This window comes from Nomascus leucogenys, chromosome 12 (genome assembly GCF_006542625.1).
Source record: "Nomascus leucogenys isolate Asia chromosome 12, Asia_NLE_v1, whole genome shotgun sequence".
NCBI classification, from domain to species: Eukaryota; Metazoa; Chordata; class Mammalia; order Primates; family Hylobatidae; genus Nomascus; species Nomascus leucogenys.
In genome coordinates, this window is record NC_044392.1 from 3,005,858 (window position 1) to 3,022,072 (window position 16,215).

Sequence of the window (16,215 nt, forward strand, 5' to 3'; positions counted from 1 at the left end):
GAGCTGTGTTGGGCTTCACACAGTTCGAGCTTCCCAGCCACTTTGTTTACCTACTCAAGCCTCAGCAATGGCGGGCACCCCTCCCCCAGCCTCGCTGCTCCCTTGCAGTTTGATCTCAGACTGCTGTGCTAGAAATGAGCGAGGCTCCGTGGGTGTAGGACCCTCTGAGCCAGGCGTGGGATATAATCTCCTGGTGTGCCATTTGCTAAGACCATCGGAAAAGCATAGTATTATGGTGGGAGTGACCTGATTTTCCAGGTGCCGTCCATCACCCCTTTCCTTGGCTAGGAAAGGGAATTCCCTGAGCCCTTGCACTTCCCAGGTTAGGCGATGCCTCGCCCTGCTTCAGCTCAGGCTCAGTGCACTGCACCCACTGTCCTGCATCCACTCTCCGACAATCCCCAGTGAGATGCACCCAGTACCTCAGTTGGAAATACAGAAATCATTCATCTTCTGCGTCGCTCACACTGGGAGCTGTAGACTGGAGCTGTTCCTATTTGGCCATCTTAGCTCCACCTCCGGAATATTAGCATTAAGACATCAACTCCAGATGCTGGGGTCTCAGTTTTTGAGCAATCCCAGGGAAGCAGTCACACCCTGAGTTATATATAGCCATCTTGTTTTTTTAACAGTCTGCTCAGGTGGGTGGGGTGATGAGTGATCATGGAATGTGCAGCACCATGGGAAATCAGCCATGAAATAAGCTCATAGAAGAGCTAACTCAACAGACTGGGACAGACCAGGTTGTGAAGGGTCGGAGAACAAAGGCAGGTCTCCAAAACTCCAGAGTGCACTACCAGCAGACCCAGTCAGAAAAGAGGGTCAAAACAAGAAGATGAACAACATAGAAAGAACATAGAGAATTTCTGGGATATACTCATTCATGTTGTTTGTACATGGATTTTTTTTCATGGAGCACCTACTAGCCTTGTGCCAATGATATTACACTGAACCACTTGTCTGTAAAAAGAAGATTCTGTAACCATCAATGCAGTGGAGGTAAAATGGAACCTGGGGCTGGCTCCATGGTCTGGCTACAATTTAATGCACACCCCCTGATAGTATGCTTAATATTCACTGGGCTGCTTCTCATACTGTGCACTTACCATGCATACATGCACATTTCTGCCTACAACAAGCACACTCACAAGTACATATTCAAGCACATATAAACACATGGATACAAATATTCACATACAAAAAAGAAGTCATACACATCATACACATATACTGTGCATGGTTTTCACTGTGTATGAACAAAGTCAGGACTCCCAAGGGAAAAGTGCTGTCTGTAACTAGTTGATGGAAATCTTACTAGGTACATTCATCTCCTCTGAATGATAATGACTACAGGAGACTGCCAGGCTGCTCCATTCATCCTTTATATTCTGGTTAATTACAAGACATTTTCCTGCTGTTGTAAAGGTTAGCGGGACACATGGTACACATTTAGCTAGAAGAATCTGGCAATACAAATGCCTCTCTAGTCTGCAGCATGACTTATTGGGCTGAGCTAGTGGGAGACAAGGACCTGTTAGGGGAGGAGAGAGCAAAGGGAGGCCTAACCTGTCTCCAAGGCTCTGGGAGTCAAGAAGTAGAGGGAATCTGCATCTTCTTTTCTTCCCAATGGATTCAGACTTCCCTCTATGAGGGTGAGCCCCTCCACTAAACTTGATCATTCCCCTTGCCCTGCCACTTGGCAGTCTTGCTGGCTGAACCATCTTTTCCTTTCCTGCCACTACTCCTTCACCAAATCCAATTTGCTCAGCCTTATACAATTTCTCCAATGTGTATCCATCCTTCTTTCAATGTTCTAAGACACTCCCACCTATACTCATCCTCTTTTGCTAGAGTTTTCTTTGCAGATTCATCCCCTCTAGCCCATCTTTTAAAAAGTTGCTGGGGGTGATCTTTCAAAAACTGAAATCTGACTTTGCCTTTTTCCAATTGAAAAATTGTTGGGTGTACATCCTGCATTCTGCCCCTCCCTTGTAGCTGAGGGCTGCCTCACCGTTTAGCCATCTACCCTGCAGAAATGCTTTCATTACCCACAGTCCTTTGCCAGATAAAGCCAACATTTGGCACAGTGGTTCCTCACCTCACTGAGAATTATCCCAAAGATGGACAATCCAGTGCACATGCTTGAGACAAGGTACAGACCTTCTAGCAGGTGCTGTAGCCATTACTGTGAGGCCAAAGGGAAGAACAGTGATTCCTGAACAGAGATAGGGAAGCCTCAAAGTAACAGAAGATGATGTGTCTGTTGCACATCAATTGACTTACAAGATAAATATTGGCATCAGATTTGATCACGATGTTGCCAACACACAAATGAAGAGGCTGGGGTGGCACCACCAATGCTACTGTACTGGCATGCTCTGTCACCATGGAAGGCTTAGTAGAGATTAGCAAAGGTGTTAATCCAGTGGAAACCAGGAAAGGTGTGATGTTATGTGCTGATACTGTAATTACCAAACTTAAGAAGCAGCCTAAACCTGTGACAATTCCTGAAGAGATTTCTCCATTTACACAATGTCTGCAAATGGAGACAAACAAATCAGCAACATCATTTCTGATGTAATCACACAAATGTTGGAAGGGTGTCATCACAGTGAAGGACAGACAAACACTGAATGCATCAGACAACAGAGACTGACCAAGATTACATCCCTCCCTAAGTGAATAACATATCAAAAGCCCAGAAAGGAGAATTCTAGGATGCTTGAGATTTCCAGTAAGCAGTTAATTGTACCCACCTTAAAATTGCCAATGTCCACTGAAAGTCTTCGGTCATAATTGCTGAAGATGCTCTCAGTATGATCATTTAAAATAGGATAAAAGTTGGCATTTGGGCTACAGTAGTCAAAACTCCAGGCTTTGGTGACATAGAAAGGCCAAACAAAGCTATTGCTGTAATGGTATGGTGTTTGGAAAAAGAGAGCTTGACCCTAAAGCTTGAAGATGTTCAGTTTCATGACTTAGGAAAAGTTGGAGCAGTCATTGTGACCAAAGATGATGCCATGTTCTTGGAAGGAAAAGGTGACAAGACTCAAACTGAGAAAAATATGCAAGAAATAATCGAGCAGTTAGATGTTACTATTAGTGTCTATGAAAAAGGAAAACTAGAAGAACAGCCGGCAAAATTTTGGATGCAATAGCTGTACTGAAGGTTGATGGGAAGAATGATGTGGAAGAGAAGGAAAAAAATAGAGTCAGATATACACTGAATGCTACAGGAGTTACTATTGAAAAAGATATCATTTGGGTGCTTTGCCTTGGTACATTTCATCCTTAGATTCACTGCTCCAGCTAATGAAGAGTAAAAAGCTAGTATAGAGATAATTAAAAGAACACTGAAAATTCTGGCAATAGCTATTGCTAAGAATTCAGGTGTCGAAGGATCACCCACCGACAGTTGAGAAAATTACGCAAAGCTCCCCAGAAGCTAGTTATGCACGATGTTCAGAGATTTTTTGAAAATGGTAGAAAAAATAGTCATCAACTCAACTAAGGTTGTAAAAAGTGCTTTGTTGGATGCTGCTTCTGTGGCTTCTCAGTTAACCACAGCAAAACTGAGACCACTGGAATTTCTAAAGAAGAGAAGGATCTGGCATGGTAAATGGGAAGCGGTGTTGGCAGTAGCATGTTCTAGCTCCCAGAATAGTGCTTTGCCATTATTAATAAGCCATGTGGGGTTATTCACTAACTTCGGCGAATTCAGCTGGAGACAATGACGAGAGGAAAGAGATGTTTAAGAAATCACTCTAGCCATTGGTTATTGGTTTTGATAGCCTACGCGGCCTAAGCAATACTGTTTTCTCTACCTGGGACATTCTTTCCTCCCCTTCTCTGCCTGGCTACCTCTTATTTGTAGGTACCCAGGACCTCACTCAAATGTTATTGCCTCCCTATGGGTGTCTACATCTCTCAGGTAGAAGTCATTGCCCTCCCCAAGACTTCCTTCAGACCTCTGTTGAAATCCCATCACACTGCAAAATCATGTCCTGGTTCTTCTAGCTGTTGCCCCATGAGCTTGTGCATCTATATTCTGTGATGACACTGAGCCAGGCACACAGAAGTTTCCCAAGAACAGTTTGATGACTGAGTGAATGAATAACTGTTATAAGAATATGTGCTTTAAATTCATTTCCCATCAAAAGGAGTGGGTTACACTTGAAACCTGGTGAGGTCACGGGTGCCATATTTTGTGTGCATGCATCTGAAACAGGCTCACTCTGGACTGAACTCACAAGCTCAGTTTTGTGGACCTTGGGCTCCTGAGCCAAGCAGCAACAAGCCTGCAATTTTTGCAGAGACCTTTGGAGGTGCAGAACCTGGAAATTAGGCTGGAAAGTTTAGCAGATCAGCAGGCCAAGAAGAATAGGACAAGAGTCAGAGCATGGACCACAGGATGCCTGAAGCACTTTCATTCTGGCCTCAGATTGAAGATAAGTCACAGGCAAGAACCCAACACATTCAATGGAAAACAGAAGCTTCAGCTTGTTATTATAAAAAGCCTCAACCATCTCAGTAAATGCAAATGTTTACAAATGAATAAGTTTATTCTGCAGACAATCGAAACTCAGTGCAGGACTTCTAGAAGGCAAAGGAGCCAATGGTTTTCACTGTGGAATATCTTCCATCTCTCAGTCAGCAGGGTTGACTTGGAGAGAGAGGCAGTGACAGGTATAGGAAAGGCAGGCTGGGATCTGACTGAAGGGAGGGGCCAAATGATGATCATTAGGTCAGAGTGGAAAGCAAAGAGCAGGTGTCTAAGGAAGAGCCAGAGGCACCAGCTCTTTCTCACTGTGCAATAGTTTCACCATTTAACAAGTGAGTCAAAGTGATTGATGAATATGAGGATTGAGGGTTCCGTTTCCTCAGAACCTACCAAGTGCCAGGTGTTTTATACCGGGATCTTCTTTCATTTCCAATAGCCCTGTAGGGTTAACAAGAGCCCCTCTCTACATATGAGGAGGGAGATAATGAGGGTGCTGTCCTCCCAGCCAGGGAAGCCCCTCACCAGTTGTGATTAGCAGCCATTGAGTGCATTAAGAAAGGCTCTTCTCACCATCATTTTCATAGACTTGAAACATTCCTGGCCTGGAGGCAGATGGATTGATTACACAACCTCAACAGGCCTACCAGAACTGAAAAAAAAAAAAAACCTTAAGGAAGTTTAAAGCCTTGTGGTTGCCAAACACTTTAGCTATAGGAACTTATCATTTTAACATACTCTTAGGTAAATACCCATTACAGAAAATACTTCAAAGAGAAACTGCTCAGGTTGAAGTAGGGGTGGAAACCTGAAGTCCCACCCCCTCAGCCCCTATCAAACCATGCTGGAGGACCTGCTAGTCTTCAAGGAACCCATTCTGAAAACCACTTTTTTGGCCCTATCCTCTCATGTTATACGTGAGGAGGGGAATGGTGGTCTCAGCCTCTACTTTGGTTTGAACTTTTCACATCATTATCTCTAGCCCAGACCCTTCTTCCCTGAGCTACAGATCCACAGAATAGTCAACTGCTCACCAGATAGTCTCCCAATCCCTGACATCCCAACATCACCCAGAATCAATGTGTCCCAAGCAAACTTCATCCCCCATCTGTCTCTGCCCCAGACCATCTTTGTTAATATCATTTTTCTAAAACCACTTAAGCTAGATTCATCCCTGACTCCTTCATCTCCTTCAACCCCATCCCCTCCCACTCCCACCAAATCTAACTAGTCATGAGTCCAGTGGGGTTTACCAGAAATACGTTTGGTCTGTCCCTTCCTTTTCATCTTCACTCCTGTTTAAACTCTGGCCCTTGTTACCAATTCCCCAAGATTCTTAACCATTTTCTCAATTTGGATTCTAGGGCAAAGATCTTCCTAAAATGAAAATGTGATCACGTCTCCCCTCTCATTAACAGCTTCTGATCACTTCTCGTCTATGACTCATGGAATCAAGCCCAACTCTACTGAGACTTTCACAACTTGACCACTACCACACTTTCCAGTCTCAGTGCTCGCTACCTCTCCTGCTTACTTCTCTCTAGGTGGCAGACTTGCCTCTAGGTTGGCAAACTTTTTTCTGTAAAGGGCCTGGTAGTAAATATATTAGGCCTGTGGGCCACTTGTCTCAGTCATAAACTGCTCAGCTCTGCCCTGGTAGTGCTAAAGCAGCCATAGACCAGGTGTAAATGAATGAGCATAGCTGTGTTTCAATAAACCTTTAGGGACACTGAAATGTGAATTTCATGCAATTTTCATGTGTCATGAAATATTATTTTTTTCCATTTCTTTTCTTCAACTGTTCAAAAATGTAAAACCCATTCTTTGATGGAGGGCCATACAAAGGCAGGTGGAGGGCCGGATTTGGTCTGTGACCGCTGCTTTAGATGCATGGACATCGTTGTGGTTCATTAGATGTGGTAGTTTCATGCTTTCTTGCCTTTGCTTGACCTGGAATGCATCTTCCCATGGTCCGTCTGGCATCTTTCTGAGACCCACATTTAAGTCACTGCCTCTTTTTTGGCTTACCTTAAATCCTTCTGGCAAAACTAATTGCCCTTTTATCTCTAGCCCAGGAACTCTTAATCCAGCCTCAATTACAGCACTTATCATGCTGTACAGAAGTTATAGATTTATGTCTGTGCCTCTCTTTAACCTGTTCTCCTTAAGAGCAGAGATTGGCCTAGGTGCATTCATCTTTTTTGCTATCACATAGTAATGTCACCCCAAAATGCTTGTTAAACTGAACACGGTTGCCTACCTCCTGATAACCAGTCTGAAGCAGAGCCCGACTAGAACTCAGGCCTTCTGATACCCTGTGGTATTAGGTAAAATTGTGTCTGGCCACAAACATCCTAAATTCTGATTGGACTGAGACAAGAATATAATATACTATGTTGTAGGTTATCTTTTATTTTAAGTTTGCTTGTTTTTATTTATCTGGGAAAAAATATCTCTCAATACCATTAGAAGTTGGTAATCATTAGCTCTGAAGTGCCATAAATCACTTAAGACTCTAGTGCCACAAAGCTGACTGTGGGTGAAACTAATCCAATGCCAGTGATTCTTCCCCTGCCCTTCCAGGTCCATTCTTTAAACCTCTCTGCCCTGTTCTGTGCCACAAGAAGCTGACCTCTGCGGACTGCTAGAGAGCAAGGGAGCCTGGTGGTAATGCCAGCCAGGATCCCAGGGCATAGAGCAGGACAGAGCAGGTCCTCTGTTTCCTTGCTCTTGGCTTCCTGTTGGATTGGCAGATGGGAAGCACAGTGGATGGGAGGGAGAGAGGAGAGAGGTCAAGCTACTGATCCTCTGATCCCCTCCTCATGCACTGGCTACTGTGGATCCCTGTGGTCCCCTCCTCCTGCACTGTGGGTAGGGAATAGCTTTCCAGGTCTGCCAAGGGGCAGACCTCTCTTTGGTGGCCCCAGCTCTTGCCACCTTCTTCCCTGGTCCCTTTGCACACCTAGTGGTGGTGTAGGCTTAGTGCTCAGGGGCCTCACCATCTCTTGCGGGCTCCTTTGACTCCACCCTCACCTCTGTACATTGTGCCTTCACTAAACCCTCTACCGTTAAAGCTGTGCAGTATTCCTTCTGTCTCCCACTGGACCCCTGACTAAAATCTATTTCTGCCACTGTTTTAGGATGTATTTGCAATAATAAAGCTTAGCCTGGTCTTTACTGGCTCCAAAGTTTTTATTCCTTTAGAGTAGTAGTTGTCAACTGGAGGTGCTTGTGCACATAGGGACATTTGGCAATGGCTGGAGACTTTTTTGTTGTCACGACTGTGTGTGTGGGGGCGCTGCTATTGGCTGCTGGTCCCTGTGGTTCCCTCCTACTGCACTGTGTCTAGCATCTAATGGGCAGAAGCCAAGCATGCTGCTAAACATCCCGCTATGCACAGGACACTTCCTCACAACAAAGAATTATCCAGCTCACAACGTCAATAGTGCTGAGCCTGAGAAACCTTGCTTTAGAGAGTCACCAATGGAGTTACTAAACGATCACTGTATATTCTTGCACTATGCAGTCTCAGCCAGGAAAACACTAGAAAAAGCAGGTTTCAAGGAAGAATCATTTATTAACAGAATCACAATAATTGAGCATGCCAGACCCAAATTAACACCGCTGGGCTTCAAATCCTGGCTCCTACGTACTATTAATGAGACCTGAGCCAGCTAGTTACCCTCTCTATGACTCTCTCTCCTCAACTGTAAAACAGGACGAGTAATAGTATCTCCTTCACACAGTTGCTGTTATGATTGAACAAAGTAATAAGTGGCAAGCGCTTAAAATCTAGCAAGTCCTCTTTCTACACTGGCACACACTACCATGCAAAACTTCATTCTGGGCTATGCTAAGGATGATAGAGAGAACAGAGAACAGGGCCTGCTTTCAAGAAGTTTAAAACTAAAACGGTGCTTTTTAGATTGTGAGTTGTTCCCTGCTGCAGATTTGTAAAATTAATTTAGAGGCTGCAACTAGCATTTAAAAATAAAAATGACATTTTCAGAGTACATTGTACATAGTAAATACCACTTGGTCATATTTTCCTTTTAGCTCTACAGATATATGCTTATACTGGGTTGTGATTTTTTTTTTTTTTACAGTGGGGTGAGATGAACAAAACAAAGTTTGAAAGCTACGGTTAATAGGAAAGGGAAGACACCCAAAGCACCATCAGAGGAGGCCCTGTAATTCTGCAAATACAGAATGAATTAGAGCTTACGGCTCACAGGCTGTGTGATCTTGGGCTAGTTACACAACCTCTCTGAGCCCCAGCTTCCTCAGCTGGAGAAAAAATAAACAGAAATAAAAACAAATGTATCACTGTACTGTGGGGAGTACTGAGTGGGGCAATGCACATACAGTGCCTAGCACAGGGCCTGGTGTGCATAGATGTGGAATCGATGTGTGATCTGGAGACTGCCTGGCTTGGGTTCTTGTTGCCCATTGCTGGCATCACACCTTAACCTTAAAAACTGACAGATGGGCCCTGAGTAACTTGAAATATTAGAAACACCCAGCACTTACTTAATCAGATAAAATTATAGCATTCATCTCTGCTTTTGTCTTTTGAGAAACACAGCAGAAAGATACAGACAGCTGTTCCACTCACACAAAGACCCAGCCTCAGCAGTGGAAAAAACATCTCCAAGAAAGCTCTCCGGGTAAGCCTTTGTTAAGCTACCGAACCAAGTTGGTTTCTTGTTTACTTTCTAGATATTTCAAATAGGTACACCACCCAAGGCTAAGTAAATTAGGCCGTTCCTGAAAGGTTCAGATTTTGAACGTAATGCTTCTTCCTTCAGAGCTGCTTTTATCCCAGTTTCCAGCCAGAAAGCCTGGCCCTAGGAGCCTTGTGGAGGGGGCACTACTCTGCCCTATGCTACCTCGAGGGTGAGCCAGCAGGCATTTGGCCTTGGAGCCCAGGGCTTCACACAGGTCCTTATACTTAATAGGTACACAATATAAGCTTGCTGTCTATTCTATTAAAACCGATAACAATTTGAGAGCAGTAAAAGCTAAAGGCTTAATGAGCATGTTATGAGGCCAACCCTTGGTGTTTATCTCTATAAATTTTGAGTAGTTTGAATAAACTCAATGTCGAAAAGGAATGTGCTCATCCGCTCCCATCTATCAGCTGGATTTTTGGATCTCTTCCAGTTACAGACAGCTCCTTGCTTCTGGGTTAACCCACTCCTTTTTATAGGTGGTTCTTGGGTTAGGAAATTCTTCATTATTGCAGCAGAAATCTGCTTAGCTGCGATCTCCACCTGCCATTCCTGCTCTGATCTGTTGCCACTAGATGGTTCTTCACAGATTTGAGCATCAAAGCTATCATGCTCCCTAAAGTGATTCTGGAATATATTCATGTTTTAGATACAATGAAAAAGAGTAGAAATGTAGGCTGCAGAGGTCGGCAAAGGCTGGTGGTTAAGAGGGTGGGCTCTGGACTCAAAAGGCAGGAGTTCGGACGGCCTTGGGAAATTGGCTTAACCTCTCTGAGCCTTAGCTTCCTTGTCCATAAAGTGAGGTGATGACCGTGTTTCCTTTGCAGGGTAATGATGAAGATTAAAGGAGATGGTACTTGTCAAGTGCCTAACTCTGTGCCTGGCTCTTAGCAGGCACCTGCTATTAACTATTATGATTAGCCTGGCATGTGAGGGGCAGCTCCAGCTACATAATTTGGGAAACATCCCTCCCTGGGGTAAAAGACAAGGGCAGATGCAGAGATGCAAATCTGTAGACCTCTGGTCTGCGAATAGAAACATACAAAGAAGGCAAGGATGCCTGAAGCCACACCGGACCCAGTAGGGGGAGGCGATGAGCCCTCCAGGTGTCATCTTTGCTGCCCGCTGAGGAAGCCAGACAGTCCTGGGACCTGCCTACCTTGGTACTGGGCGCTGAATCCGCGCTGCCGGTGGTTGCCATCCGACGTGAAGTGCAGTCGCAGCCAGTTCTTGCTGCTGATAACGGGGGCTGGGAGGCTGGCTCCGGTGAACCTGTGGGAACAGGAAGCAGATGGGCTCAGGGACCAGAGCTGAGCGGTATAGGTGTATGAGCATTCAGGAGTTCCCCCACTTCCCTTGAGTGCCGGGGCCTCAGCCCAGCTCTGGAACAGGAAGGGAAGGTGGTGTTGCCCCAGGCCCCTCCAGTACCCTAGGCCTAAGCAGCTTGAGATGGCTCCTCCAGGGCCTCATCCCACTGCTGGGTTTCCCTCAGCTGCTGGGAGGAGGCAACTGATCCTTCAGACCACAGCACCTCCTGCTTAAATTCCCTAAGCATTCCTTCCTTTTTCCTTTTTCTAGTTCTTTGCCTTTTCTGCTTGGAATATATTCACCTGTAATCCTTTCTCCTGCCCATCCATGTCCCCCAAGATGACTTTGGGAAGCCCCTTAAGTATCACATGTGCAGTAAAGCGTTCCCTACTCTCCTTGGCTTTGAAGCACAGATTTGGGTTCTTATCCAGGTTTCACCAGTGTGACCTTGGACCTGTTACTTAACCTTTCTGAGAACAGGAGTAATACCAGCCCTAAGAATTTGTGGGAATAAGTAAGAAATCTTATGCACAAGGAATCGAGGTCAGTATCTGGCACATATTAGCTTAATAAATACAATTTTCCTTTGTCTTCCTCTGTGATGCCACAACATTTTATTCAAATTATAATTCAGTTATAGAAGTGTGTGGTTTCCTTAAGATAACTCCTCAAAGGTGGCAATGTGGCCTAGTAGTGAAGAAACTTGAGCTCTAGAGGGATCAGCTGTGTGATCTCAGGAAAACTACAGAAACCTTCTGAGACTCAGTGACCTTATCTATAACATGGGGGATCATAATGACCCCCTCTCTCAAAAGATTGCAAGGATTAAATGAGATAATACACAAAAAAAGATCTAAGCATAGTCCCTGGCCATAACAAGCTGTCAGTAATGGCAGCGGCTGTTCCGTTCTTCATCTTTATTTCCAGCTTCTAACACAACACTGGACACAAAGTAGGCATGTCAGGGTTCCAGCAGAAAACAGGTGTCACAGTCATATGAGAGTCCCAGGAGTTTGATGAATGACTCTTTTGCATAGGTCCTTATACCCTTTCTCTATACTCTTTCACATAGGTCCTTATACCCGATGTGAAACAGTCATTCATCGAACTCTTGGAACTATAAAGGTGAGGGCCAACTATGGAGGGACCACCAGGGAGGGGCAGTATCCCGGGGGTGGCAACTGGGGGACTTGTTACCACTCCCAGTCCTGGAGCAGAGAGAAAACAGTTATCTCCAAACAGGGAGCTGCATATAAGAAGACACCATATAGGATCCAGATCTTCTTTCACAATCTGGGGCTATAGCCGATTTATGAAAAGCCCATCAAGAGGAGGCAAAGAATGAATACCCAGAACTCACTCTCCTCCTTCCCCTCCTCCAATCCCGCACTGATTCTCCTGTTGATCTAGCCCAACTGGAAGCCAGAGAGCAAGAGAGCATACGGATGCAGCCCCTTAGGTAAGTATTCTCAGGCACGGGGCAAGGAGAAGGCAAGGGAGAGGATCTGGAGGTGCAAATGGAAGACACCCAGCATAGTGGGTCTTCATAAATATGCATTAAACAAAAGAACTAACCAAGGAGCTTCACGCACTGCAAAACTGAATTCTTACTATAATGAAAATGCTGACACACACCAAACTTCAGGAATATAACCCATACTGCTATGGTAAAAACTATCTTAAAAACCAATTACTGTATTTCACCAGATCCCATTTAAAATAGTTTATTACGGACTGAGTCATTTAAGTTTTCTAAGGAGCCACAAACGTATTGTGGTTTTTTTTTTTTTTTTTTTCTCCAGGCCAAATTCAATTCTATCTCAATGACAATGATTGGAGGCTATTTATATAAGGGAAGTAGAAGTAGGGAGAATTTACCTGAATAATTCAGGACCAAAAGCTCTTTACTGCAAAATGGAATGAGGGGAGGGTGCTGAGGTCACAATCTTGAGAGATTAATGATCAAGATTGTAGCAGGAATTCAGTGAGACTTCCCCGGCCTGTGAGATCAGGAGAAGCCCTAAGGGGCATCTCCCACCTCCGATTTCTCCCACACCTTTACCCACTCCTAGAAATCCTGTTAATTGTTAATTTCCAAGGCTTAAACTCTCAGGGCCCTGTGTTGCCCATGCAGCTTTACTCTGTTCTGCTTCCTGCCTCCCTGGACATCAATGTTGGGCAGTTGAGAGTTTTCTTGGCATCTATCAAAGAATTGGGGGCTTACATGGCAGAATCATCACATCAGACTCTGCCACTGAGATGGTGTCATGCCTTGCTTGAAACTCTCCAATGAAAGGAACCAACTACCAATACCTGCAACATGGATGACTCTTAAAAGCATTATGTTGGGCCATCAAAGAGGATATACTGAGAGTATACACTGAGTGACTCATTCATATGAAACTCTGCAAAAGAGTTTAGTGAGAGAAAGCAGATTAGTGGTTGTCAGAGCTGGGGGTGAGAGATAACGGTTGGGGATTGCCTGCCTGGGAAAGAGTGCAAGGAACATTTGGGGGTGATGGAAATGTCTTACATCTCAAATGAGATGTTGATTCGATGAGATGTACACATTGGTCAAAGCTCCAAGGGACTGTACATTTAAAATAGGTAATTTACAGCCAGTCACAGTGGCTCATGCCTGTATTCCCAGGGTTTTGAGAGGCCAAGCGGGAGGATTGCTTGAGGCTAGCAGTTGGAGACCAGCCTGGGCAAGACAGTGAGACCCCATTTTATTTACCCATTTACTTATATTTTGGATAGCATCTCCAAAATATAAGTAAATAGGTAACTAAATTAAATGGTAATTTTATTTTATGTAAACTATATTATAATAGAGTTAGTGAAAAACAAATCAAAACAAAACAAATCTTTCATGGCTCTAATCCTCAGGGTAAAAGACCTTACTGCAGCCCACAAGGCCTTGAAAAAGCCACTGTGCCTTGACTTTTCCTGCCTCCTCCTCTTCATCCTTTATGCTCCAGCCACAGATGTCTCCTTGCTGTTCAAAACTGGCCAGGCCTGCTCCTGCCTCAGGGTCTTTGCAGTTGACATGCCCTCTGCCGGCTATACTGGCACTTCTCCCAGAACTCCACCTGGCTCAGCCCCTCACTTCCTCCAAGCCTTTGAACAAATGTCACCTTCTCAGTGAAGCCTTCCTGGTCTGACTCCTGCCTGCCTTTCACCCTGAATGTGCGCGCGTACGCGTGCGCGCGCACACACACACACACACACACACACAGTTCTCCAGTCAAACAGAAGAGTTCATGTATTCAGGAATACACATTGTTCTTTTGTGCTTCTCTGCCTTTGCCCTTGACGCTCTTTATGCCTTTTCTCACTGCACCACCTGGCTGCACAGAGAGGTAAAGAAACTTGTTCATGGTCACACAGCTATCAAGTGGCAGAGGTGGGATTTAAATCCAGCCATCCCATCCAGAGCCTATGCGCTCAGCCACTGCATTACACTGACATGTACATGCAAGCATGAAGGAAGGCAGTGGAATCGTTTAGGCTGAATTCCATTCTGTTCCTCTTCTCCCCCTCCTGACTTCCCCCAGGATCCTCTTTAATTTTGCTCCCTCTTAGAATCATAATTAAAGGAGAGAAACACAAAGAGAGATTCTCCCCTTCAAACCTTTCTGTCCACATTAACTTCACTACGGGGGGCTTGGGGAATTCCAAGTTCACCCAGAAAATTGCTATTGCAGTACAACATAAAATGTATTTAAGCAATTACACTCAATTTTTTTTTCTTTTTGGTAAATTGACTTCTGTTAAATGGGGCTTCATTAATGGAATCTGGCTTGGGGAGAATTAAAAAAAATCACTCCCTTTAATGCATGTAGTTGATTATAGAAAAGTGGCTTTCAGCCCCTCTGCAGAAAGCTCTGCGCCCTTCCCTTCATGAAGGAGAGCTCAGAGCAGATTTTGCGGGAAGCATTTCTTCTTGAGAAGCTTCTCATGCAGTCGGGATGTTGGGGAGCTAAGAGATACCCCCACCAAGATGACAACAGTGACTGTGCATGGAATTGCTGCCTAATTGTAAGTTGAGGGGGAGGAGTGTTAGGAGATCTGAGTTTAAATCTTAGCATCCCTGAAAACTGACATCTTCAGGAGAACATTCATTCGTGCAATCACCAAGCACATATTGTGTACAAGGCGCTGTGCTTGCAAGTGAGGGCCACTCCCACTGTGGTTCCCTAGATATAGGGAGTCCCTGAAAAGCCTGGAATGTATATGATTCAGCTGCAATGCCTTCTTTTCCGTTCAGCCTCCATTCCTTCCCCATCAATAGCATCTGGCTTCTGTCCTCCCAGAGCATCTCCTGTGGGCATTATCTGTTAAGTAAGCTATGTGCATGCCCCTGGTCTGATTCAGAGTTGAAGCACTTCTGCATCCCAGTACTAAGCATAAACCATCCCTCCTCATCCCCAAGGCTGGCCTAGGAGAATGTGAAATACAGGAGGTCCTCACCACCTTATCCCCACTCCCAAGCCCTCTTCCCTTCCCACCTGTCACCTGCTTTCCTCCCTGATGAATGGAGAGGACACCAGGATACAATCGGAGAAACCCTTTTGAAAATGTCTTGGTCAGTGGTGGGCAAATAGTCCCAAGGCCCTTGTTTGAGGCTGATCCCTCCTCTGCCAAACCCAAGCCACCTCTCATTCCTGAAGCAAACCGTTAATGACTCCGCCTTGACACCCATTCTCATCAAAATGCTTTCCAAAATCAGTTTTCCTTTAGCTAAACTCCTAGGACTTGCTATGTCAAGATAAATTCTTTCCCCAAGACAATCCCATGATGTATATTTTCCAGGAACTGAGTGAATGCCTGGGACAAATGGAAGTTTCTTTTGAATATGAGCTGCTGGGCCTTATCTTTGAAAAGAGGCCCCTCGGCCTCCCAAGGCTTTCTTTTCCAGCAGTGCCTGCCCACCCTGGTTGTGTGGACAGCTCTGAAAGATCTGAGCCAGCCTTTAAAGATTCAATTCCCGGCTACCTAGTATGTGTTTGGGGTTGGTTACTATGCTCTGAACAAACCAAAGCTTTCCCCCAGTCGTTTCTGCTCCTTAGTGCAACTGCTCCCCCTAATCTACACCATTCTCCTGTTCACCCGACCCAGGCAGCATCCTCAACTCCCCCCTCTCCTTGACCCCTATCGCCAACTGTGGCCAAGTCTTCTCCATTTCATGTCCTCATTGTTTCTCACCTGGACTACAGAGATGGGCTTCTAATTTGCCCTTTGCCTCTGATCCATCTTCCATACTTTGTGGGAAGATTTGATCCAATCCCTGCCTTGCTGGAAAGACAGCAGCAATGGTTGAACCCACTGGCTCCAGAATAAAGTCCAAGCTTTTTAATGTCTTTCCTCTTCAATGACACACACTTTGAGGTCCAGCTACACAGAATGGCTTGTACATCCTGGAATGCGACTAGTACTTTTGTGTCTCCAGGCCTTTGCACATGCTATTCCCTCTACCTGGAATGCCCTTTTCCTGTTGCCCCACATGGCTACTTGGGAAAATATCACTGATCTTATAAACCTAACTAAATATTTCCTTTCCTCTATCTCTCCCTCTCCCTGCCCCCAGTGGACATGGCCCTGCCATGATCCTGGGCATACCAAATTGTACTCATCTTTTGAGTTGACCATCTCTTCAACTAGCAGGCAAGCTCCATG

At 45.0% G+C, this 16,215-nt stretch overlaps 1 protein-coding gene across 11 annotated transcripts in view; it reads right to left on the reverse strand.

The window, feature by feature from the left end:
- Positions 1 to 16,215, reverse strand: part of CSMD2 (CUB and Sushi multiple domains 2) — a 675,146-nt gene that overhangs the window by 352,466 nt on the left and 306,465 nt on the right. For all 11 annotated transcript variants that reach the window (XM_030823365.1, XM_030823367.1, XM_030823372.1 and 8 more), the window contains exon 6: positions 10,388 to 10,500. In XM_030823365.1, the coding sequence (XP_030679225.1) occupies positions 10,388 to 10,500 (113 nt within the window). The remainder of the gene's footprint in view (positions 1 to 10,387; positions 10,501 to 16,215) is intronic.